This window comes from Peromyscus californicus, unplaced genomic scaffold (genome assembly GCF_007827085.1).
Source record: "Peromyscus californicus insignis strain IS unplaced genomic scaffold, ASM782708v3 Scaffold_11__1_contigs__length_118956290, whole genome shotgun sequence".
NCBI classification, from domain to species: domain Eukaryota; kingdom Metazoa; phylum Chordata; class Mammalia; order Rodentia; family Cricetidae; genus Peromyscus; species Peromyscus californicus.
In genome coordinates, this window is record NW_026294402.1 from 55,411,581 (window position 1) to 55,438,359 (window position 26,779).

Below are 26,779 nucleotides of genomic sequence, written 5' to 3' on the forward strand. Positions count from 1 at the left end.
TTGCTAGGGGGTGTATATGAAGACACTATGGATGACTTAATTTTGTTTAATGTCAATAAGATAATTGGTGTCAAAATCCGTAGATAATTAAACCCTTGCATTCATTAGTCTACCAATGAGATAGCTTTAAACACATTTTGGTACATTATTTTTTTATTTTATGTATATGTGTGTGCCCGTATGCATGTTTTTTTATTTTATGTATATGTGTGTACCTGCATGCATTTTTTTTATTTTATGTATATGTATGTGCCCGCATGCATGTTGGTCCATGTGACACACGTCAGAGGACAACTTGTACAAGTTGGTTCTCTCTTCCACCATGTGGGTCCTGGAGATTGAACTCGGGTCCTCAGGCTTGGCTGCAAGCGCCTTCATCCACTGAGCCATCTCTCCACCCCCGGTTAGATGGCTTTTACTGTCCAATGTTGGTAAGGGGGATGCATAGGCCTGCACCTAGTTTAAAAGGAGGTTCCGTGTAGGGGTGTAAGTGGCAGCTGGAAAGGCTCATTTCAAGTTGGCCATTTCATGGCGGGGTTAAAGGATCTGTTGTCACTATAGCTTAAGGTCAGCTCCATTGATCATGACATTTTCCTTGTGTGCAGCAGATGATGTGGAATGGGAGGTTTCCCGATTGCTCTGCATTGATTGCATTCTAGCTGTGGGAACCTCTGCACATTATGGGTGAGGCTGAGTCAGGAAGAGGAAGGAACTGCACTTAGGACCTATTACAGACACTTAGGGTGTGGTAGTATGTACGCCCAAGAACATTCATTGTCTCATTTAAGTTCTAAGGCTGTCCTGTAATTTTGTTTGGTTCCATTGGCTCTAACCCGGGAGATACACTTTCTTGTGGTTGCTTCTGATTGTTGAGAATTGAAGATGCTCCTTAAGAGGACCATGCTTAGGGAAGGGATGCTGTTGTCCTCTGAAGAGGGGAACCCTATCTGGGTCTGGAGAGGGCAGCTCCAGGGGAGATCCCCAACAGTTTAAGAAAACATTTACAAGGCTGGAGAGATGGCTCAGCTGTGTAGAGCCCTTGTTGCTTTCACGGAGGACCTGGGTTCCATTCCCAGCACCCACATGTGGCTTGCAGGCCATCCATAACCCCAGTTCCAGCAGATCCTCCATCTGTACCAGGCACACACATGGTGCACATACGTGCAGGCAAAAAATAAATACATCTAAAAATTTATAAAAAGAAAAGAAAACATTTGACAGTATGCAGAATTAACTGTGAGTCAAGGGAGAAGCAGGGCCAGGGAAATTGGTTAGCCATTAATAGAGTCCAGGGCGCAGAAACCGGAAGATGATACGAGCTGTTACCATCCTTACTGCCAGTTGATAATATGGTGGTTTTATTCTAGGCTATTTTTAAAATGTTCATTTGCATATTTCCATATATTTTTCACTTGAAGTTATGAAGATAGTTGAGATGGTGATTAAAAATAATATACACACATTTATTTAAAAACTCATAGCTCCCATCATTGGTGTGAAGTATAAAGAACAGCAAGCAACTCTCCAGTTTAAGGATATTATATGCTAACATAAATACATGTAACACTGCTTCCCGAGTCTTCCAGGATGCTGAGCCCTTGTGGCTTTCTAGCTATGGATCTACTGGTTTATAGTAGTAGCAATATAAAATACACAACTGTCTAGAATTCAGATTTGTTCATTATTAAATGCTTTCCTTAAACTTGAAATAAAGAAAAAAAGTCTAGGCATGGTAACTCACGCCTATAATCACCCAGAGGCAGAGGCAGGAAGATCTTTCTGAGTTGGAGGACAGCCTGGTTTATGTTGCGAGTTCCAGGCCAGCCATGGCTACATTTGTGAGACCCAGCCTTGTGTGTATGTATATGAATATATATTATAAAACACTGAGTAGAAAAAAAACTAACATGGTGGATATGGAAGCCATCCGTACCTCTTGACATGTTATTAGTCAACATGAGAACCATTGAGCTAAAACTCTCATTACACAGAGCATCCAGTGCCCCACAGTCAGCCGAGATTATGACACTGTCGTCATCAGACAAGAGGTTATAAAGGTCAGCACTTACTGGAATCGTGATATTCATATCAGTATAGGTAACTGCAATCTCATACTAAAATAACAAGGATATTGAACTTTAGGCTTCATAACTTTTCAGGTACAGAAAATAATTTGAAAGTAGGTTGACTTCCTTGGCATTCTCTGCTCCTCCTTGTACAAATTATTTTATTCTAATTATCTAGTAAAATTTAGAATAGTTTGATAGGAGCAAGAAGCTGACCAGGATGCTGAACCACTTTTTACTTGAAACCAAACTCAAGCTCTTCAAATTTAGCTGCGGATTCCCAGTCAGGATGTTAGTCACTCTCCACAACTGTGTCCTCAGGCAGGAAAAGGGAGACTTCAGGTGTGACCCGGTGGACTGTGCTCCCTTGCTCACCTCTGACAAGCACGAGGAAGTGTGTGCTCCTAGCTCCGAACTGCCTGAGGGGGACAGCGAGTACTTACCCAGCACCCATCTTCCTGTCCACTAGACTCACGGTCTCTTCCTGTCACCCAGCACTCCTGGGCCTCGCCATCTAACCTGGGCTGGCCTGGAGCTAGTGACAGTTGTGCCTCAGTCTCCCAAGTGATGGTATCACAGGCGTGTGCCTGTGCCGTCGTCATGCCTGTGCGGAGCTAAACTGGAAAGTTTGTGGTTTGGATAGACAGGGTGAGGGTGTTCATGTAAGAGTGGAGGAACACACGTGGCCTCAAGTTGAGCCGGGAGCATGATGGGCTGGTAACAGTCCTACAGGGCCTCTTCCCAGCCGCCCAGCCTCCGCTCTCTGGCCACCCTCTAGCTCAGTGCCTTGGTGGCTCCTGCCATTTGCTTTCTGCGTGGCTTTCCTGGGTGGCTCTTTGTGTCTAAGATGAACCCTGTTTTTCTTATGTCAACTGAGTAGGTACTTATTCCTTCCTAGTTAAGAAGCCTGGGCAGAGCAATGCTCTCTGTAGAAAGTGGAAAACCCAGAGAATCTAAGGAAAATGGACCTCTTGTCCCACACCTTAGCTGTGACCTGGATGTTGCATTATTTTATGGAGTGTTTATGTGTTAAAATTGAGGGCCTAACTGCCCTTCCAGTGTATTCTGTGATCTTGTTCCTAGTCCAGATGAAGAGGAAGCTAAAAGGGAAAACATTGGAGAAACTACTTAGCGAATCTATAGTTTTAAGATCTGAATTTTAGAGAGATTTGCTTGTATGATAAAAGAACAGCAGAGAATCCGCTTCTAAGCTGTTGAAAAAAATCAGTCCTGCTTGTAGTTTTCAGTTTTCTCTGCTTCTCATACAGTGAAAAAGTTTTAATCACATGTTTTATTAGGCGACACCCAATGATCGCCCGTAGAAGACCTTTTGCACCCTAATAAATTCACCTTAGTTTTGTTTAATCGGAGACCCAATCCTGGCTGGGTTTTGCCGATGCATTAAACTTCATCCTAGTACAATCTAATGAGAACTAACTACCTGGCCGTGGGTGGTACTTCCGTCTAGAGGTGGTGAGAATCAGAACCATGGCCGTAAGTCAAAGTCAAGTCTGTAAATGACCCTGGATGGGAAGTGTAGTCTCTCCTCCATCGTCCTTTCTCTCTCTCTACATGGCTGGTACCAGAGTCCCTGAAAATTGTCCTGAATGTCCCTCTCTTCTCATCCAGGTGATTCACTGTGTGCCTGCTTTTGGTCTTCATTTCCTGGTTAAATGATAATTCAGGAAGTCCACTATCAGGTCGGAGTCCATCCATCTGCATGGAGGCCGCTGACTTAGCTCTGTCACAGAGGTCCTTGTCAGGTTGGAGGACAGTGTGAAAGGTGATGGATTTCCTGCCGTGAAGTGGCTGGCTGCCTGCTCACAGCCTCAGCAGCATGTGCTCCCCTGTGATGATTTAAAGGACTCTGCGTTCTTATATTACTGACTCCTGCCCTGTCTTCAGGAGCCAGGGAGGTCTAGTTAGAGGAATCAGTGCTAAGATTAAATTGTCTGTTTTTCCATGGGAGGGCCCTGCACATTTACCACAGGCCAGTTCTTACGGCTGGACAAGATGATTCCCTAGGGCAGCCCAGTTCTATCAATAATAAATATGAGCTATATTGAAAAATCTAATATTTTTTCATATAACAAGGGAAATTTCTTAGATATCTATACATCACTGTGCAGGAAAAATAATTACTGTTTTGAAGTCATTAAATTTGCTAAAAATCTATCAGATAAAAGTATGTTCCTAGCAACACTTTAATGTAAGAGACGTGTGGGTAATCTTGTAGCTTTTTTAAATTGAAGATTTTAGGTCTCCTTTCTCAAACACATTTTTTTTTGCATGTGCATGTGTGTATGGTATGAATGCATGTGTCTGCGTACATGTGCGTGTGTGGGGTTCACATGCTTGTGTATGCATGTAGAAGACCAAATTAACATGGATATCTTCTTTGATCACTCCCACTTTATTTACTGAGTCAGGGTTTCTCCATGAACCTGGAAGTTACCAGTTCTAGTCAGCTTATGCTGGAGGCAAACCCCTTTCTGCCTCCTGAGTGCTGGGATTACAGGTAGGAGCCGTGCCTCTTGGGTTTTTCACTTGGGTTCTGAGGATCCGAACTTTGGTCCTCATAGCAAGTGCTTTTATCCGCTGAACCATTTCCCTTCCTCAGAAGTCAAGGTTTTAAACAAGCAGAAGAAAAGTCATTTGGGGCCACACTCTACTATCTGCTTGGGAATGTTTACTGTATAGAGAAAATGTTAAACGTACAGGAATCACACTTGAGGCAGCCCTGTGGCCTCCATTTAGTGTGGGCCACGTATCTTCTGTGATGCTCTGAGGCAGAGCATTCAGCGAGGCTTTGATACTAGCACTGACTCACTGCAGAGCAGTGAACCTGAGGGAGCGCTCCAGCTCAGCTACAAAGCACTGTTCTCAGCCGGATATTTATCATAAGAAGCACACTACATGCGCCTCTCAGGAAGAAAATCTAGTGCTGTTAAAGGGTGTGCGTTTAGATTTCTCTGCTTTTGGGCTGGAGAGATGACTCAGAGGTTAAGAGCACTGACTTCTTTTTAGAGGTCCTGAGTTCAATTCCCAGTAACCACATGGTGGCTCACAACCATCTATAATGAGATTTGGTGCCTTCTCACATGCAGGTAGAACACTGTATACATAATAAATAAATGTTAAAAAAAAAAGATTTCTCTGCTCTTAAAGACTCTTCTCTGCAGGATGTAACTTTTTCTCGTGAGTGTATGGGCCAACTGTACTTCAGCCTGAGTGCTATTTTCTCCCAGCCTTCATGGATGTTGGCTAGCCTGAGAAGAAAAGCAAAGCATAACATTTGGAATAATAGAGCATTTCCCTGAGGGAATCAGGTTTAGCAAGAATTCTCTAAGTTCAGCACTTGTAGATTTTCGTTTATTCGGCAATTCAATGAATATTTCAATTCCTAATATAGGTTGGCAAGTGCTAGGTTCTGGGGCCTCTCGAGGGTGGTGGGCAGAACACGTTGCTTTGTAGACAAGTGGGGAAGATGGAATCACAGACAGGGCATCTGAATATGAGGCTTCAGCTCTGTGGGACAAGCCTCTCTGAGAGGTGCTCCACACTGTGTAACACGGAGGCCAGGCCTTAGTCTGTGAAGCCACAGAAACGTGTCCGAGAGGGAGCTCTGCAGTGAGGTAGAGATGCACCACGGACAGAAGGGAGCTCTGTTCTCAGGAATCTGGGGGAGAACAGCGCTTTGGAAATCTCACTGTGAAAGAGACCGTGGGCTGCAGGGCTGGCTCAGTGGTTAAGAACACTTGCTGCTCTTGTAGAGGACCTGAGTTTGGTTCCTGGTACGCACATGGTGGATCACAACTGTCTGTAACTAGAGTTCCAGGGGATCTGATGCCTTTTCTGGCCTCTGAAGGTACTGCATAAACACACACACACACACACACACACACACACACACACACACACACACACACACACACACACATTTGAGGTGGGGAGGGAGATTGCAGGTTAGAGGATACCCAGCTTTAAGCTCATACTTCAGAGGTCAAGAGGGCCAAACCATAAAGCTGCACCGAGGTCTCATGAAGAGTTTTGGGCTTGAGAGCAGTGTAAGGCCTGCGAATTTACACTCAAGAACTCTGTCTACTTGGATATGGGATCGGGGCAGTAACCCTGTGTCCTGCCTAATGATCTTCTCGGGGTGCTGGTAATGATCCCCTATTCCATCCAGTTTGCATTTTCCACATGGGAGCAGCTGAAGTACAGATATATTCACCCCAGTTCTGACTAATGAGGCGTCTGGGGTTAGCTTCATTTTACAGAGGAGGACACTGGCACCCTGAGGATTCAGTGATTTGACCAAGGTCAGTAACAGTGACTGAGCTGGGAACTCGGTCCAGGTATTCATACTGCCAAATTTGTGTTGGAAAATAAGAATATTCACTCAAAAAGTATCTATTTCACATGGCCTGGCTAAGTTATGCACCTGGGTAATTCATGCAGATGTCCTTTAGTAACAGTAACTAGTCTTTTCTTGGTTGGGTCATTTTGATTTTCCACTAAAGGAAAAAAGTTTCTCTTAGTGGCCACCAGAGGGAGCGAGAGAGATTGATATTTTAATAAAAGCTTTGACTTTTTCCAAGTAGGGAATATTTATCAGCAATTCCGTTGAAGTCATATTAAGAATAATTACTTAAGTGAAATAGGTCCCATTTTGAGTTAAAGGTTTAATGTGTATCTAGATATTGAAAAGTCTGGAAAGATTGGTAACAAAAATATAACATTAATATGATCTTTAAAAAATATTTACTTTTAATTATCTGTATGTATCTGTGCGCATGTAAGCGTGGTGCTCCAAGAAGTCAGAGGTATCAGGCCCCTCTGGAGCTAGAATTTCAGACAGTTGTGAGCTGCCTGATGTGGGTGCTGGGACCTGCACTTGGGACCTCTGGAATAGCTTACACATTCTTAATCGCTGAGACATCTCTCTAGCCCCTAATATTGTGCTTTTCCTGACAATGTCCCCTCTCCCCTTTCTTGCCCTTCACCATCGGATTTGGAATATATATTAGTGCTTGCTTTTTTCCCCCTACTGTGAACATACTCCTGTATAACAAAATAACCCTATGTGTAGTTTAGAAAGGGAGTTTGAAGACTTCCCAATAATTTATGGAGTATTTAAAATCCCTGAAATGCATCACCCATTATTTTGATTTCTATTAATTTACCTCAAAATTTTTTTCATTTTGGAAAGTTATACTGAGGAGGCCACTTATATGAATCTCACTTATGTGAAAGCCTGAATTACTGTGTCATAAACTTCAGATTTATTGAGTAGAGAACAAAGATACATTGTTTTAGATTCTTGGCTGTTGCATCTGTAAGAATAATCAGAGTATTTTAAAAACAAATCTATGATGGGGGCTGCAGAGATGACTCCACGGTTAAGAGCACTGGCTGCTCTTCCAGAGGTCCTGAGTTCAATTCCCAGTAACCACATGGTGGCTCACAACCATCTATAGTGGGATCTGATGCCCTCTTCTGTAATAAAGGGGTGATACAGATAGAGTGCTCATATATAAAATAAATCTACCTTTTAAAAAAATCTGTGATGAATAATATGTTTATTCAACAGAACTCAGCCTTAGAGTTGAGTTTTAGGTATAAACATTCTCCTGTATCTATCATTATTACATGTGATAATGGCCATAAATACAAGTAACAACTTTGTGTGTGTCCATGGTGTGCATGTGTTGTGTGCCTGTGTGGGGGCACGTGTGTGCATGGAGAGGCTAGAGGTTGACTTGAGTGTCTTCCCCAGTTCCTCTTCATTTGCTGAGGCAAGGTCTTTTCCCATCAGGTAGCCTGGCTAGCCGGTTTGCTCTGGATCTGTGGATCTGTCTCTGGGCGGGCCACCGACCCACCTGACTGGGTCCTCACGCTTGTGTGGCAAGCGCTTTATCCACTGAGCCATCTCTCCAGCCCCCAAGTAGCCACTTTTATGGACCCATTAGTAAATCTTTACCCTTTTTTTGACAGCATGACACAGGAAAAAGGAGCTTCAGGGATAGCCCTGGGTTGGAGTTTTAACTGGCTGTCGCTTGGCAACTGTGCAGTGCTGACCCTTACTGAGCTCCTGTGACAGTCTTTAATGTGTGGAACGAAGCTACTAATAAAACTGTCTTCGTTATAGTTGAGAACTATGTGAGGTGCTGCCTCGGTAAACACTGATGGTTTTAGTTTCCTTTCCTGCCTCTGTGATAAAATACTGACTAAAGCAACTTGCGGGAGAAGAGGTTTATTTTTACTCACAGTTCAAGGATACTGCCCTTCGTGGTGGGAAAGTCATGGAAGGCATCAGGAGCTGGAAGTACCTGGTCATGTTACGTCCATAGTCAGAAGAGAGTGATGAATGCTTGCATGCTAGTGCTCAGCCCACTTTCTCCGTCCTTACACGGTCTGGGATCCCCTGCCCAGGGGAATGGTGCCACCCACAGTGGGCAAGTCTTCTCACCTCAGTCAACATAATCAAGACACTCCCCAACGGGCATGCCCAGAGGCCAGTCTCCCAACTTCTGTCCTTGATGACTGACACTAACCGTCTAGGCAATCATGGGCTAATTTTGGTAATGGCCTCACTTCCAGCAGCCAGTCGGACTGATTTACCCTTTAAAGAATCTGCATTTACCAAGTCTCCCCTTTTCCCTCTGACTTCATCTATTTTGGTGCTAATTGACTGTGCTGCAGAAACCAGTAACCCCAAATCCTGGGGAGTTATCACCGTATTCTGGCTCGTGTAGGCTTTGGCTGCTGTGTAGAATGGCTAAGACCCTGTGGTGGTTTGCTTAAGAATGGCCACCATAATGCTTAGGGAGTGGCATTATTTGAAAGGACTAGGAGGTGTGGCCTTGTTGGAGGAACTGTGTCACTGGGGATGAGCTTTGAAGGTGTAAAGGGCGCAAGCCAGGCCCAGGGTCTCCCTCTTCCTGCTCCCTGTGGATCTGGATGTGGAAATCTCAACATCTCCAGCACCATGTCTACATTTGTGCTGCCATGCTCCCTGCCATGATGACAATGGACTAAATATCTGAAACTGCAAGCAACCTCCAATTAAATGTTTTCTTTTGTGAGAGTTGCTGTGGTCATGGTGTCCCCTCACAGCAATAGAACGTTGAATAAGACGGACCCCAGCTGAAGAAGCAGCCCCTATGTCCACCCGCATGGTTTGAGCAGAACCCTGGGCTGGGTGAAACTTGGCATCCCTCCTGGTGGGTGTGGGAAAGAGGGAGAAGTGTTTTTTCTATACAGTTTTATCAGTGTAATATATTATTACAAAGAACTGTTGAAATGTGTCTGTTTTTCTTCTTTTAAGATAGTGAAAAGGGTTGGGTGTGGGGCTGCAGAGATGGCTTGGTGGTCAGGAGCAAGTGCTGCTGTCACCAAGGACCTGAACTTGGTGCCCAGCACCCATGTTGTGGTGCCCATAATCACCTGTAACTCTATCACCGGGAAACCTGATGCTCTCTTCTGGCCTCTGCAGGAAACTTCAACAGCTACTTTATTTGCTACTGAGTCTGGAGGTCATTGTTTAGTTGGGATTCTGTTACCTGGTTGTTGTGGTGGGCTGTCCAGATCTCTTTTGTGGCTACAGTAATGGAGTGGGGCCAGGAGGACTAGATGACCTAGCATGGTGGCACTGATGTTTCTGACATCAGTGAAGTCACTTTGAAGTGCTTGCTCGACTGAGTGGCCACTTGTATGGGTGGCCACTTGGCTGGGTGGCCTTGTGGCTGGGTCCCTTTTCTTCCATGGTCTCTCATCCTCAAGGGGCCATCCTGTCCAGTGAACTGGTGGTAGTCTAAGATGGCCGCAGTGGCGGCTGCAGGTCTCTTGAGGCCTGACTTCAAAGTCCCACAGGTTACTTCTGCTGCAGTCTGTTGGTCAAGTAAAACAAGTTCCCAGGCAAGCTCACACTCAGTGGATGAGGAAGTGTGTGCCAGACCCTGAAGGGAGGAGTGGGGAAGTCATTCTTCAGAGGGATTAGCTTACCCGGGTGGGAGGAAGCAATTGTGTGCCATGATCCACCACTGTAAATATCTCATTTCCTAGGGAGAAAAAAAAGCATTAGAACCCAAACTGAGGGACTTGTTTCAAAGTTTAGTGGTTGTGTGTGCACTCAGAAGTGTTTCTCCGACAGCTTTGAAGAAGAAAGCTCTTGTAGACACTGTACTTTTAAGATAGGTGTAAATATGGCAGCAGGCCATGCACTTTAATTTTCTTATGTATTTTTGTGAATGTGTGTATATGTGCATGTGTAAATGTGTGTACATGTGTGTCCACCTGCATGTGGAAACGAGGTGGACCTCAAGGTGCTGCCTTCAGTTACTTCTCCACCTGATTTTATTTTAGTGTTTTGAGTTCTTGGGACTGTATTTATATTTCATTGCTCTTTCTTTGCAAACTGTACCAAAAAATAGCGTGTGAAAGGCTTAAACATGGAAATAGCGTTTTCGTTTTCACAGTGATCCAGCTTGAGGCTCTTCAGCTACTGTGTGTTTTGCTTTTTACTTGGTGTTTCCTAAAACTGGGCAGTATTGGACACTGGCAAACATGTGTTAAAACGATCCATGTATCGTTGTTGTCTGGCGTGTGTCTGTCAGGGCAGAGGGTTTCAAAGTCCCTCCTTGGTTTTTACCTCTGTATTTTAAAAAGTTACGTATAGTATTTAGGTGTTTCAGAAACTCTAGTTTGAGTGCATTTTCTAAAAATATCCACGAGTTTACTTTTTCAGTTATCAATTGCTGAACATTGTAAAAGGACTGAGTAAAATCTGCCCAGCCCAAAGCTCTGGCTGTGCACCACAGTCTGTTCTGTTTAAGATGCGTGAGTGTATTTGCCTGGGATTGGGTGCGTTTTCTTTTGGAGAGGTGAAATGAGGAAACAGACAAAACCAGACAGACACTTATTTGAACTGGAGCGGTGCTGTGCTGGCTAATTTTATGTCAGCTTCACACAAGCTGGGGTCATCAGAAAACAGGGTGCACCAACTGAGAAAAAGCCTCCAGAAGTCCCAGCTGTAGGCAAGTCTGTAGGGCATTTTCTTGATTGGCGATTGATGTGGGAGGGCCCAGCACATTGTGGTACCTCCTCTGGGCTGGTGGCCCTGGGTTCTATAAGCAAACAGGCTGAGCCAGCCATTCGAGCCAACCAGTAAGCAGCACTCCTCCATGGCCTCTGCATCGGTTCCTGCCCTGTTTGAGTTCTTGTCCTGACTTCCTTCAGTGATGAATAGTGGTGTGGAAGCAGAAGCCAAATAAACCTCTTCTCCCCAAGTTGTTTTGGTCATGGTGTTTTCTCACAGCAGCAGGAACCCTACCTAAAACAGGCACCTTCCAGTCTCCATTGCTCCCCCTCCCATCCCTTTGTTTTGACCCAAGGGCCTCACACACCTAATTAAGTGCTCTACCACTAAGCTATGTCGCCAGCCCTCTCTCTCCTTTTGTTTTGGAGGATAGTCTAAGTGGCCCTGGGTAGCCTACGCTGGCCTTGAACTTGTGATCCTCCTGGCACAGCCTCCAAGGAGCTATGGTTACAGACCTGTGTACCAGCCTGGCTGCTCTATATTTTTAATGAACTTTTTTGGAGGCCCAGACATGCTAATAAAGGAGCACATGCCTGCCTGAGGGAGGGCTGGACAGTCTGGTATTTAAGCGGTAGCCTAGAATAGAATCGAGCTGGGAGGCCAGGAACTCTTGGCGGAGCTTTGTTCTCTCTGGTTCTAGTTCCTCACAAAAGTTTTCTTCCAGATTTCATGGCTACTTGAGATCCCCAAAAGTCAAACTTGTTATATAAATCATCATTTTTATATTTGACAGTTTCGTCTGTAATTCTATGTACATGTGCAAACGTGGGTAGGTGCACATGTAAACGTGTGTGCACACATGCATGCACCTTTATTCTTGTGTGTGTGGAGGCCAGAGATTGATGTTGAATGTCTTCCACAGTTGCCCTCTGTGCAGGCCAGTTTTATGTCAACTTATCAGAGAAGAGGGACCCACCATTGAGAAAATGTCTCCATAATGTTATTGGCTGGTAGGCCAATCTGTGGGGTATTATCTTGATTGATTATTGATGTGGGAGGGCCTATCCCACAGGGGGTGGTGCCATCCCTGGGCAGGTGGTCCTAGATGCTGTTAGAAAGCAGGCTGAGCAAGCCACAAGGAACAAGCCAGTAAGCAGCACCCCTACATGGTCTCTGCATGAGTCCCTCCCCTGTTTGAGTTCCTGTATTGACTTTCCTCAGTGATGGACTTTGATGTGAAACTCTAGGCTAAAACAAACCCTTTCTCCTCAACTTGCTTTTGGTCACAGTGTTTTATCACAAGGATTTAGCTCAGTGGTAGAGCACTTGCCTAGCAAGTGCAAGGCACTTAGTTGAAATCTCAACTAAGATGCTGTCCACCCCATTCTTTGAGGCAGGGTCTCTCGCTCAAGCTGGAGCCCACTAATTTGGCTGAGTGGACTGTGCTGCCTTCCCCGGGGTTTGACCTGGGTGCCAGGACCCGGGATGACAGGTGTGCTGCCTTCCCTGGGTGCTGGGACCCGGGGTGACAGGTGTGCTCCCTTCCCCGGGGTTTGACCTGGGTGCCGGGACCCGGGGTGACAGGTGTGCTGCTTTCCCTGGGGTTTGACCTGGGTGCTGGGCCACAACCTGGGGATCACGATTGCACACAAGCCCTCTCTCCACTGAGCCATCTCCCAGCCTGTCCTTGACAGTAGGTAGAGAAAGTCAGTAAAGTGGGTTGAAATCTCCCAGTGCCTCCATCAGAAAGAAGACAGAGTATGCTCGCCCTTCCCTCTGTTTGCTCCAGTGAGACCTGATGGCATGCTTTCTGGGCGTACAGTGGTGGGCTAGCTAGCGAGAGGTATGGGGCATCAGGCAGGCGAGCAGGACACGGAAGTAATCCTGGAGAGGAGTCGGGTTGAGGCACAGAAGCTGGCTGTACAGTGTTTGTTTTCCTAGCTCGTTCCTTTCCCTTCCTCTCTGTTATGGCAGCTCTACTTTGCTGTTACATAAGAGGGGGACTAAATGACCTCTGGACTCAGTGGAACCCAGGAAATGTCTCTAACCACCACCAGCCCAGCGAGCTGTAGAGCAGGTCTTGATGTGCAGCCTAATCCATGAGGAATGTCCAAGCCTGTGAGCTTTGCTCTCTGGCTGCTTGGTTCTGAGGAGGGGTGGGACCTGCCTTGGGTTTTATTAACGAGACGTGCTGTAATAACAGGGTACGGTTGAAGCCTGTTGTACTGCGTTTCAGTCAGACTCTTGGAATTTCCTAAACTCACCATTGTTTAGCATGCTCGTGTATTTTTCCACTGGAGAAGATTTTATTTAGTTGTTGCTATAGTCCCCCCTCCCATCAAAGGCTTTTATCTTGAGATTGTGAGCTGCTGGTTTTAATTAAAAATATTTATTTATTTATACACAGGGTCTTACTGGGTAGCTCCAGGGGGCCCAGAACTCAGAGATTTGCCTGCTTCTGCCTCCTGAGTGCTGGAATTAAAGGTGTGCACTGGGTGGTCATGTTTGTTTGTTTGCGTGGTGGGGGAGGGGCATGATGTCCCATGTGCCTGTGGAGGACAGAGGACAACTTGCAGGAGCTGCTTCTCTTCCACCCTTGGGTCCTGGAGAGACCACTCGAGTTGTCGGGCTTGGCAACTCCACCCGTTGAACCATCTCACTGGCCCAAACTGCTGGTTTTTTTTTTGTTTGTTTGTTTTTTTTTTAAGTGTAGTTGAAATTTTTTTTTTTTTATTTTTAGGTTTGAAGTGAGTGACGTAGATTATGATATCTGGTGCTTTCTAGTAATTACCTGGGCTTATAAACATTTCAAGTGGTTATTCAATATAAAATCTTGAAAGTGTAAAGAACTTTGGTGTGATAATGTGTGGGTAGTGTATGTGCATATGTGTATATGAGTATATGCACGTGTGTGTATATGTGTGTGACATATGTGCATGTGTGTGTGGTATATGTGTGTGTGGTATATGTGTGTGTGTGTGTGTGTGTGTGTGTGTGTGTGTGTGTGTGTGATGTATGCACTGAACCTGGCGCTAGTCTAGCAACCTGGAGCTCACCTGTCTTCACCCCCACAGTGTTAAAGTTATGGGCATATGAGGCCACACCTATCTTTTATGTGGTGCTGGGAATTCAAATTCATGTCCTTATGCCCTCAATATTACCCTCTAAGATCCCTCTTCAGCAAGAGGATGAAACGCCTTTAAAGGTGATTCCAGCAAGTCCACAAGAGTCTCCTGAAAGCAGTCACCCCAGTCTCTGAGCAAGTTCCTTTGGAAAAGTGTCTGTGCTAGAACTCGGAACCCACATTTTTGATCTGGGAGTGTCTGTATCCCCTGGAATACCATCAGCGTTCTTTGGGATATACCAGGCTCCTTTCCGCAGTGGTTCCTTGTCTGGTTCCCATCACTCAGAGCTCGCTCTCTGTTCTCCTGCAGGCCTCAGAGCAGCCTTTCCTGATTGCCGGCCTTGACTCCTCCCAGCTCATCCACCCCATCTTCCCCAGCTTACTTGACAGCGCCTCATTGCCCTGGTTCACCCTTTGTCCTTCTCCAGTAGAGCGACTCGCTCTAATTGGAGGCAGATTTGGGCTTAGCATTCCCAGGGCCATCCCTTACGAACTTGTTTCAAACAGTACATGTTGCTTATATGTATGTCAGTGGTTTCTTTCTTTTGCTGTAAAGGACATCATATCTGAGTTTATTGTTATTATTATTACTATTATTATTGAGACAGGTTCTCATTATGTTGCCTGGCTAGCCTGAAACTCACTATGTAGACCAGCTTGGACTCAAACTCACCAAGAGCTGTCTGACTTTGCCTCCTGAGTGCTGGGCTATCAAAGGCATGTGCCCACACAAGGCTTAAATTTATAAGGGTATTTGTATTTCTACATCAGGATTTTTTTTTTTCATTTGCTCAGAGAAGTGGAAACAGCTTAGCTAGTAGAAAGAATACGGGCCAAGAAGTCCTAAAGGTTTCTAAGTGTTCTGTAACCTTAGAGCAGATGGGATCCTCTGGGGAGGACAGAGGGACTGAAGGATGGTCGATAGTCTCCATAGAAATTGGAAAGGACAGGGCTAGGAGAGCTTCCTGGAGGGTACACCCAGGAGATAAGCCTGCACTTACACCTCTTTATTCTGGTTATTTATCCATACCCCTGTCAATTCTATAGTAAATGGGTTGGTGTGTTCAAAGGGTGAGCACTCTGGGCTGCTCTGGCAGATTGGCCAAGTAGAGGAGAGGATTATGGGAACTTGGTTGGTAGCCAGCCTGTCAGGAACACGGGCCACAACCTGGGGATGGCAATTGGCATGTCTTAGCCTGTTTTTCTGTGGCTATAGCAGAATACCTGAGACATGATGATTTATTAAAGAAAAGAAATTTCTTTTGACTCGGTTCTAGAGGCTAGGGAGTTCAAGAGCATGGAGTCAGGATCTCTGTCACTTCTGGGGAGGGCATCCTAATAGGGAAGAAGGGCAAGCATACAGGGCACTGCGTCCTCACCTCTCAACATGTTGCTCTACTGGTAACTAACCCAGTCCTTCAAGAAAAGCTTAGTCCCTGTCAGCAAGAAATCACCAGTCACACTGAAGACCAAATTCAGCGTGAACAGTTAAGCCTGTTTAAATCACAGTGTCTGAGATGTGGGGGCCGCTGGGCTCTCAACCTGGAAGGGCAGGAACTACCTCCAAGTTAGAGGTCAGCTATGGGACACCCAGTTGTCATCTGCTTGGCCCGTGGGAAACTCGGCATGCATCTGGTCATAGAGGTGTTCTGTGGGATTGAGAGCAGTGGAGGTTAGCTTTGCAGTCTCATAGAATGTGGCTTTAAAGAGAGGGAGGGCCCCTTGTTTTAGTCTGATTGTTAAAAGGGATCCTTTCACTGAAATTATCACCTGTGAGTGTGTGTGAGGGTGCTGGAGCATGCGTGGGGAGCAGGGCAGTGAGAGGACAGCTTAGAGGAGTCATACTGGGGAGCCAACTTCGATTGTCAGCCTTGGCAGGCAGTCCCTTCACCAGCCCAACCCTCTCATTGGCCCCCATTTGCCCATATTGTAAGACTTCCTGTTTCTTTACATCCATAACTTTTTTTTCAGGACTTTCTATCCTAAATACTGAGTGAATTCATACCCATTGTGGAAATCACACTGATTTAAAAAACAACAACAACAACAACAACAACAACTTGATTAGACCTTAAAGCAAAGACAAAGTGTTTAATAATGGCCATTTCTGATGATGGGCATGCTAGTTGACTCCCTTTCTCTGTGACAAATACCTGAGGCTGTCAACTTATAAACATTCTATGACAAGATACCTGGGGGTGGGGTGGGGGCTTCCAACAGGCCAAAGAATTTTCCAGCAACTGTCAGTCATGTATCCTGTAATTTAACTTATTCAACACTATTTACCTAGAGACAGTACCAGATCCCGAGGCTGAGACAATTGGCTTAGGCATTTGGGCTCAGACTTGGAGTTTTGTGCTCATCGTGGCTGGCCCCCATCACTTTCAGCTTGGTGACAGGCAGGTATTGTATTGGCAGCAGTGAGTGACACTCATCTCAGTGCACCCAGGAATGAGAGGGGTGTGGGGGAGGAGGAAGAGGATGGGGACTATCAGAGCCTTTACAGAGGCCGCCCTCAGGGACCCATTTCCTCTATTTAGCTGCCTGAAGTGTCCACTGCCTCCACAAAGCCCAGGATATATTCATTAATGGACAAATCATTTTAAATCATGAGGCCAAGAGCCCTTGGGATCCAGTCACCTCTCAAAGGCCCTACTCCAAGGACTACTGTGCTGCGGCCCAGGCCTTCAACACATGAGCCTTTGGGGACATTTCAGAACCAAACCATAGCAGGAGATTATGAGTAATCTCTGTTTTCATTTGTAAACATAAATATAATCTAGGTTTTCTGTACTGAACATGCATTTCTTTTGTTTTTTGTTTTTTTGTTTTTGAAACAGGCTCTCACTGTGTAGCTCTGATTGTCCTGGAACTCACTATATAAACCAGGCTGGTTTTGAACCCACAGAGATCTATCTGCCAGCCTCTGCCTTTGAAGGTATGCACCACCACATCTGGCCAAACACACATTACTTAATTTTATTTTTTAATTTCATATCATTTCTGAAAAAGTTACGAATTTGCAGTTGGTAAGAATGAGGTGCCCATGTTAAGACCTGGGAGCCATTTACTTTGTGTTGGCTTAGCACTTGTATTAGTTACTTCTCTGCTGCTGTAACAAAGCACCAGGACCTAAGGTGACTTGTGGAGGAAGGGCTAGTGGGCTTCCAGCTCCAGAGGGAAAGTCCATACGGGCAGGGGGAGCATGGCAGTGGCAGCTGGAGCAGGAAGCTGAGGATCACACTTCCATCCATCCACACGGAGAGGGCTGAGAGTGTGAACTGGAAGTGGGGTGAGGCTATACACTCTAGCAGCCTGCCTTCAGGGGCTTGCTTCCTCCATCATGGATCCCATTCTAAATGATCCATGACCTTCCCAAACAGCGCTGCCAGCTGGGAACCAAGGGTTCAAATGCCCGAGCCTCTGGGAGACATTTCTCACCCATCCATCACCTAGTGAAATAGCTGTTTTGTGTTCAAATGCTGTATTTATTCTTTAGAAACGGCTGTGATTTGACTTTACCATAGGTGTTTTGGATAGCTGCGTTTGGAGTTGATTATCCCCTTTTCAAACCAGTGTAGTAACTAACCGTGGGACTGCCTTTGCTAGAAATGGCTTATTTGGGAACACTCTTGCCTTACAAGCACAAGGACCCGAGTTTAACTCCAGAGCCCATGAGAAAGTTCTGAGTGGTGTGGCGTAGACCTGTAATCCCAACACTAGAGAGTTGGCAAGAGGAAGGTTCCTGAGATTCCCTGGCCAGCCAGTCTAGGGGGTAGATAGTGTTCCTGAGGATGACCTGGAGACTGTCCTCTAGCTTCCAGACACAAGTGGACACGTGCACCTGCATACATGCAAGTACACACACAGACACATATGTACACACACCTAAAATTTAAAAAAGAAATGCATTTGTTATCCTTTTGGTTAACATTGATGCTTCTCAATAAAGTTGGATTGCTTGCTTTCAGAAGTGCCTTAGGTTTGTATTGTGGTAAAGACCACAACCAAAAGCAACTTGGGGAGGAAAGTGTTTATTTCAGTTTACAGTTCACATCATAGTCCATCTCTATGTCTTGTGTTGTCTCTTTAAATCCACACAGCCTGTGACTAGTGGTTTCTAATCCCCCTGCAGCACAGTGGTGCCATCTTGGCACCCAGGTGTCTTAATTAGGATTACTTAATTACTAAACACCATGACCAAAAGCAACTTGGGAAGGAAAGGGTTTGTTTCACTCACCACTCCATTTAACAGTTCATCATCAAAAGCACTGAGGGCAGGAACTCAAGCAGGGCAGGAACCTGGGGGCAGAACCTGGAGGCAGGAGCTGATGCAGAGGCCATGGAGGGGTGCTGCTTACTGGCTTGCTCCTCATGGCTTGCTCAGCCTGCTTTCTTACAGAACCCAGGGCTCCAAGAGCAGAGAGGTGGCACCACCGGCAGTGAGCTGAGCTCTCCCACGTCAATCATCAACCGAGAAAACACACCACAGGCTTGCTTACAGGCCAATCTAGTGGAGCATTTTCTCAATTGATGTTACTTTCTCCAAAATGACTCTATTTGGTGTCAAGTTGACCTAAAACTAGTCAGCACAAGAAGACTTGCATTTGCTCCTGCAGGGCTTGCCGTAAGTATCTGGCTGCCACTTGCCAAGATACTCAGGTGTTCATAGCCGGGACTTCCTAGAGGACTGCAGGGGAAGGTAGGCGGCTGCTGCTGATGTTGGTGGTGGTGGTGACACAGTGGAGGACCTCCCTGAGAACTGGTGATGCACCCAAGATCTTCTCCATCAAGTGTGTGGAACCATGTGGGAGCAGTGTGGGAATGTCAGAGGTGGACAGGCCGACTCAGCAGGAACCCTCCACCCGCCTCCCTGAACCCGTGCTGAGCTTAAACAGCTACCATCAGCTGATGGCCACCCTCACCCACCTTGGTGTTTTAAAAAACGTTGTACGTTTGTATTAATCATTTTAGTGGTATCACATCACATTTAGTTTGGATATTATTGCTGGCCTGAAAATCCCACCATAATATGAAGTCATTCCACTATAAACCGTAGCATAGAATCATGCCATTGTTAAGTGTGCAGTTCAGTGTTGGGTGTGTTCACAGTGTCCAGCAGCCGATCTGCAGAACTTCCTCAGCATACAGGACTGACGTGTGAACTCCATCTTCATCAGTCAGTTTCCTCCCCAGCTGCTGGCTCTGACACCTGACAACCCCATTCATTTTTGTTTGTTTGTTTGTGTGAATTTAACTACTTTGGATTCCTACGAAGGTGGCCTTATACAGTGTGTGTGTGTGTGTGTGTGTGTGTGTGTGTGTGTGTGTGTGTGAGAGAGAGAGAGAGAGAGAGAGAGAGAGAGAGAGAGAGAGAGAGAGAGAGAGAGAGAGAGAGGTGGGAGGAACAAAGGGGAGAGAGAGACTGAGAGAAAGGAAGGAGGAGGGGGAGGAGGAGGAGGAGCAGACCAACTTATTTTACTTAGCACAGGGTTCCCATGGGATGTGATTGCCTTCATTATGAAGAACTGCATAGTATTCCATTGTTTCATTCATCAAGGATCGTCCGAGTTGCGTCTGCTCCCGGCTGTTGGGAGGGATGCTGCAGAGGGCTGGGGATCCTTCGGAATGGATGCCCAGGAGTAGAGCTGGCTCATGCTCTCTAGCACCGTCTTTTCTTTCTTTTGATAGTTGTTACTCTAATGAGCATAAGATCATGTCTTAATGAACACTGTTGGGGAAACTGGTTATCTATCTAGAAAAGAATGAAGCTAGCCTCTTATATTACACAAAGTTGAAAAAAAAAAAAAAACCAGCTGCCTTCACATGCTTACAGACCTAGACACAGGTCTTACTACTGTAGAACCAGAAGAAACATAGAAACCTTCACAATGGTGGACTTCTTGCATATGATGCCAAAGTAAAAACTATCCCAAAGAGTCACCTCCGATGTAAACACTTCCAAAGTCCAGCTGAAGAAGCGGTCAGCCCAGCGAGATGGCAGGATACTTGTTAATTATCTCCCCGGTGAGGGGCAGTATGCAGAAGCTCAATGTCTTTTTATTTTGCATGCATGTGCATGCCACAGTGTACATGTGGAGGTCAGAGGACAACTTGCAGGAATCTGCTCTCTCCTCCCCCACGTGGGTCCTGGAATGGAACTGGGGCTTCTCTGCTGAGCCCCCTTGTCAGCCCGATGGTCTCTTTAATTGTGGAAGGCTGTCAAAGCTTACCAAATAGTTTCTCTGCATTAGTTGAGATGCTGTCCTCTGTCCGGGTCACTTGGTGTGTGATGCTGATTGATTTTCATGTCATGAACCCTTCTTGAATTTTAGTGATGGATTCTGTCAGTATTTCATTATAGTACTTAATTTTTCAAAAATGCTCTTCAATTTGGTTCACAGTGATTATTTTGATTGTGTTCAAAGCATGTAATAGACATCTTATTATATCTGAACATGATATAATATGTAGTTTTTAAAAATAGGGCTTGAAAATCATACACCAACATTATCACAACTGTACTTTCCATTTTTTATAATTGTTTAGTGACCTTAAGTATCCAGTCAGTAGTCACACTGCTAAAAAAATTGATTTGCTCAAGGACTAATGTTCACTGCTGGTGTGTTTGGCTAGTAAGATTCCCCCTTGTCTCTTTTAATCTATCCACTTCTGTCTTTCTTTCTTTCTTGCTGTATTTTTTTTTTAGATTTTATTTTATGTGTATGAGTGTTTTGCCTGCATATATGCATGTGTACCATGTGTGTACAGTGCCCATTGGAGGCCAGAAGAGGGTATCAGATCCCCTAGAACTGGAGCTCCAGTTGTGAGCTGCCACATGGGTGCTGGGAATTGAACCCAGGTCCTCTGTAAGAGCAACAAGTGCTCTTAACTACTGAACCATCTCTCCAGCCCTTTATTGCTGTTTTTTAAGAAGCCATGATTTCCCCTGTGTTAGGCCTTTCTTTTTCTTTTTGTTAATTTTTATTTCTGCATACCACGTGATACATCTATGGTTTATTATATTCCACTTCCCCCTTGTATTTCATGTGAAAGATTAGTTCCAAAGGTTTGGATAGCTTTTTATTTTTAAATTTCTGCTTCGACTACCTCAAAGGTGGTACGCTTGTCCACCAGATGACATAGTCACCTTTGTGTGATGTCAGCTAATCACTAAGGATCCTGGTCCAGAGACATTGACTGAGTAAAGATTGAGAAGTAAAGTTTCTTTTCTGTCCACAGTACTCTTAGACAGCTAATCTTAAGGGCTCAGTTGGGAGAGTGTTTGCCTGGTGTGCAGGGAGCCCTGAGTTAGACTCCCAGTACCCCAAAGGTGGGCATGGCAGCACACACTTACAACCCCAGTACTGGGTAGGTGGAGGCAGGAGGGTCAGAGGTTTTAAGTCATCTGTGCTCTACAGAGTTCCAGGCTAGCCTGGGCTATGTGAGACCCTGTCTCCCAAGAACAGAACAAACAAAACCAGATCAGCTTTGGCAATGAGTTGGCTGCCCTGGGGTGATGATGACTAAGAGAAGAAGGAAGAAACCCTTGAATTTTTTTCTTTCGACTTTTTGTTCATTTTGAAAAGGACTGTTCTTGTGTTTAGTGTAACTGACCAATCCCTTCCACTTTGGCTGTTACCATCCTTCAGTCTCGCACCGAGCTTTTCCAATGCATCCAGTCTTTGGTTTTGTACAGGCTTTTCTACTGCTGTCTTTGCTTGTAGTCAAGGAACCCGAGGCTCAGAAGTAAACTGCTCTGCTGGTGCACACAGCAGCGGGTAGCAAGCCGGGCTCTGAGCTCAGGTTTGTCCAAACCTGGGGCTCCTTCTTAAACTATTGCTGATAATGCTTCTGGGAGGCCCAGCGAGCCTGCCAAGCCAGACAGGCAGATGCAAGGTGTATGGCCCAGGAACTGAGGACCAGAAGAATCTTTTGTTGAGTGAAGGACCCACTGGCAACCAGCTGAGCCACCCACAGCTTCCTGCTGCTTCGGGGCAGTACAGATCCTGCCTAGTTAATGGCGAGTGTGGGAGAGAGAGGACTTGGACTGGAATTCTTCCCACCCTGGATAGGAACCCAGGGGCTCCCGGATTACTTATTTAAAAGTCAGTTTCATGCCTTCAAGACAGAGAACAAAGACCTCTGCTGTGTAGTAGATGTTGGAGAGGCCATGGGGGAGGTGGACGGGTGGATGTAGGGTATAATGACAGGGATGCCTGCAGTTTGAAGAAGGGTCCCACCGAACCATCTAGAGGGGTGGGGTGGAGTGATGGGAGCATGCTCAGATACAGGGGTCTGTGAGGTCTCTGGGGACAGGACATTTTGAGAGTCACCTGAGTAGAAGCTAGGGAATACCCTAGCAGATTCAGGAGCAGCAGAGTCAGGGCTTAGGGAGCCACTGTGAAGAGGGTGTGAATAGGGCTGGGATGGTGGTGTCTGGGGCAGCCATCTGCATGAGGGCACACAGCCCATCTCTCGAGCTGAGGGCCCCGTATGTGACTCTGGAGAGTCCTTCCAGCCTCCCCTCTTCTTCTATTTTCTCTGCCTTTGCTGACCTATTTATTTCTAGAAAGAATGTGCTTTTTTTTTTTTTTTTGTTACCCCACGGGCAGGATCTGGGTTCTAGCCCAGATCTCCCCAGAAAGAGTGACTAGGCTGGGTGGAGTCTCTGGGGCCCTGTGATGCCTTGGTATCTCATGCGGTCTGGGAGGAAAACACCTCATTGTTTTCAAAAGAATTCACCAGGGTGTGTGACCATATATGCTTTATAATTAGAATCTGGGCCTCATGGTTTACATTGTAACCAGAGGGAACCGGTTCTTTGTTAGAATTCTTGCAGCATTTTCAATAGGCAATATGATCTATGGTGGGACAGTCACCTCCTTCCTCTAAGCCGTGCTTGGAATGTGACACATTTCCACCAAGCAGTTTTCCTGAATATGTCTTTTTAGAGAATATATAAATTATTCTTATGCTGTTGTGATATGTAGAACACAGTAAACACATACACACACAGACACAGACACAGGACACAGGACACACACTCACCACCACCACCACCACCACCACCACCACCACCACCACCACCACCACCACCACCACCACCCCGCCCTGGGCTGGAGGAGGGAGCAGCCTAGGCTGTGGAGAATCTTGGTATTATAGGGGTCCGAGTACAGAGGGGTTGCTGCCTTTCTCTCCCCACATAGCTGTGTTTATAATGAAGCGCGGCTTTGGGATGGATTTACTTCCTTCAGTTTTAATCAGTTTATTTCACTGTGTTTTGCTTTTATCTCCAGATCATTTGACTTTCCACTGATACAGTGTGTACTCATTCTGACAGGCAGGGCACTTCACTTGGAACTGCAGACTACTGAGTTAAATTTAAATTTTTAAAATAAAATTGGTGGCAGTCTTCACCATGCTGCTGTCTTGGCAGTGCCCCCGGCCCTTCTTGTTTGACACGTGAGCAGACAGACTGGCAGCAGTTGGAAGCTGAAACCTGGTTGTATGCAGAGCAAGCCTGCCAGGGGCACTCACGTTCAAAGTGGGTGTGATTGTGAGTGTGTGTGTGTGTGTGTGTGTGTGTGTGTGTGTGTGTGTGTGCTCGCGTGCATGTTTCCTTAAATGAAAGCATGACACATTTGCTTTAAATAGAATTGTATATCCTGTTTGTCTAGGCTAGTGAAACTCCATGATAGATGACCCTAAGATTGAAACCAGCTTTAAATACTGTTTTGTTGAATAACCAGATTTGTCTGTGCGCCTCCTGGTCACCTCGTCACACACTTGCACTGATCTGTACTGACGTGGTCAGCACGTTTCACAATGCGCTTGAGTCATTTTCCCAGGAGGCCTGGGTTTGGTTACTCAGAGGGAAGGCATGCACTGACAACAAGTTCTCCGTCCCTTTCTATCACCCAGCTGTCAGGTCCTATGGAATCTAAAATAGAACTATGCTGACGGTTCCAGGCCACACAGTTTACCGGTCACTTCGGAGGTGGCCAGTCTCGGGCACAGCAGTGTCTGGGCTGCTGCGTGGATGAAGCTGGATGTGGGGTGTCTTCCAATGGGGTCCCTGAAAGGGGACGACTGTGAAAAGTCAGCTGCTCACAAGAAAGGAAGAAAGAGGAGGAGTTAGGTACCTGACTCCAGCAGCACTGCTTCTGCGTCCAGTCCTGGCAGTAAGGAGGAGAGGTTTTCAGCGTTAGGAAGGTGGAGAAGGATCCAGAAGATGAAGAAAAGAAGTCTGGAGATTCAAGCTACGTGCAGCCCAGCATGTGAGGGACCAAGTCCCTTTCGAGGAGTTTGCAGACGAGATTTGTAACTTAATGCAGGGTCGGTCGGTCACGGTTGCGGCACGAGTCAGAAGCCTGGCTATGATGAACTGTTGGTTCTCTTGCACTCCTAAGCACACAGTAGGTATCCTGTGGAACAAAGATCTGCACACAGGCTTCCTGTGTGCTTTTATAGTGTCCTGTTTTATTAACGACAGTCTCTGTGCTGATGATTTTCTTTCTGGTTTTCCACAGTATTAACAGCAGCTGACAAAAGCTTTTGTTTTTCTGGGCTTTAAAAGCACAAGATAGACTGTTAGTAACTGGGGGTAGAACTGTTAACTGACATTGGACCGGAACTGGAAATGGTGCTTGATAAAGTCGGACTTCAAATTCCTCATTAACACAAAACTTTAATCACGTTGAATTATCTTTCTTCTTTCCGTGAAAGCCTTCCTTTGGAGTTTGCAGTGATTTGTGGGCTATGCATAGCTTTTTTCTACCCAGCAAGTTTCCGTGGGGAGCAGGGCTGTTTTAAATCTCAGGATAAACTAATCAGTTTAGGGCAGGTATTTGTGTGCTAAGTGTGACCTAATCCTTCAGGCATTTGACAGCCCAGTGTCTCTTCTGTCTAAACCCACTGCTGCTCCCCTAACTGGGGCTAGGCTGTTTGGCTCTGAAGTGAGAGGGAGGTGATACCTAAGCTGTAGTTTAGGTTTTGAGTGGGGAGGTAGGCTTTATTGACATGTTGGCAGTTTGGACTTTTGAAGTTAGAGGAGATGGGTTGATCACTAAATTTAACCTGAATACATCATTTCTGAAGTCTGTAGGAGCCAACAAGGTTCTGTTAAAATAAATCTCAGGAGTGAGTTAGAAATTGAATTTTTACATCTGTCTTCACATTCAATCTTTTCATTTTCTCTTTCAAGTACTTCATGAGTCAATTGGTAGACTTTACTATAGAAATTTAGGAAGTTGGTGATTTTTTTTTCTTGTTAACCATTTAGAGGGTTTTGTGGGCAAAGGATTGATTGACTTTGCTGACTATGTGAGAATGCTCAGAGCTTGGAGAGTACAGAAATATCATGGATTCAGCATGGAAGTTAGCAGTGAATTAATGTAACATTTGATTACAGTTTTAGAAACTTCCTGTGTGCATGCATGGGAGTGTGCGGAAGGCGAAGACAACTTGTCTTCTCCCTCTGCCTTGTGGATGTGGGGATCAAAGTCAGGCCGTCAGACTTGTGGATGTGGGGATCAAACTCAGGCCATCAGACTTGTGGATGTGGGGATCAAAGTCAGGCCGTCAGACTTGTGGATGTGGGGATCAAAGTCAGGCCGTCAGACTTGTGGATGTGGGGATCAAACTCAGGCCGTCAGACTTGGTGGCAAGCACCATTAGCCTCTGAGCCCTCTCTCCAGCCTCAAGGTGATATTTTAAAAGGTTAAGTCTTACGTGCTTAAAAACATGTATCTCATCACCCAATATTAACTCTTCCTTGGTCTCCTAAATGTTATACCATACCCATACTTATATATAAACATAGATGTTTATAGTTTCTTTTTAAAAATAATTTTATTTTTATTTTATGTACATTGGTGTTTTGCCTAGATGTGTGTCTGCATGAGAGTGTTGGATCCTCTGGAACTGGACAGTTGAGAGCCATCGTGTGGGTGCTGGGAATTGAACCTCGGCCCTCTGGAAGAGCAGCCAGTGCTCTTAACCACTGAGTCATCTCTCCAGCCCCCGATGTTTATGTTTTCATTCCATGTTCTGGCACATCTCTGTATTCAGAAAAGATCCAAGCTATTGGCCTCATGCTCTGTGATCAAAGCTAACATAAACATGATGTGATTGAAATACATATAGTGGGCTGCTTTCTCCTGTGTTTGAAATCACCTTCATCTGCCTTTTGAGTATATATGTGCGGAGTTTCTGCAAAAATACAAAACCTGCTGGCAGTGATGCATGCCAGCTAACAGGATATTGAACACATAAAACATACTTTTTCTCATAAGTTTAAGGTAAATAGACTTCTTATGAGTCATGGATTTGGGAAGGTTTTATATACCTTTAATCCTAACACTCAGGAGGCAGAAGCAGGTGGATCTCTGTGAGTTCTAAACCAGCCTGGGCTACATAGAGAAACCCTGTCTCCAATAAGTTAGTAAGTAAGTAAGTTAACAATGTGCTATTGTGATGAAACACAGCAGAGAGAAAGAAATTTGGGGTACAGCTGGAAACGGACTGGTGTACTCTGCGGGGCCTCCC

The 26,779-nt window shown here is 45.6% G+C and overlaps 1 protein-coding gene across 4 annotated transcripts in view; it reads left to right on the forward strand.

The window, feature by feature from the left end:
- Uaca (uveal autoantigen with coiled-coil domains and ankyrin repeats) overlaps nt 1-26,779 on the forward strand; it is an 89,494-nt gene that overhangs the window by 21,994 nt on the left and 40,721 nt on the right. For 2 of the 4 annotated variants that reach the window (XM_052762944.1, XM_052762960.1), the window contains exon 1: nt 24,090-24,648. The exons of the other annotated variants lie outside the window; for them this stretch is intronic. In XM_052762944.1, coding sequence (XP_052618904.1) covers nt 24,562-24,648 — 87 coding nt within the window. In that variant the 5' untranslated portion in view covers nt 24,090-24,561. Of the gene's footprint in view, nt 1-24,089; nt 24,649-26,779 lie in introns of those variants that run through there. 4 annotated transcript variants of the gene reach the window in all.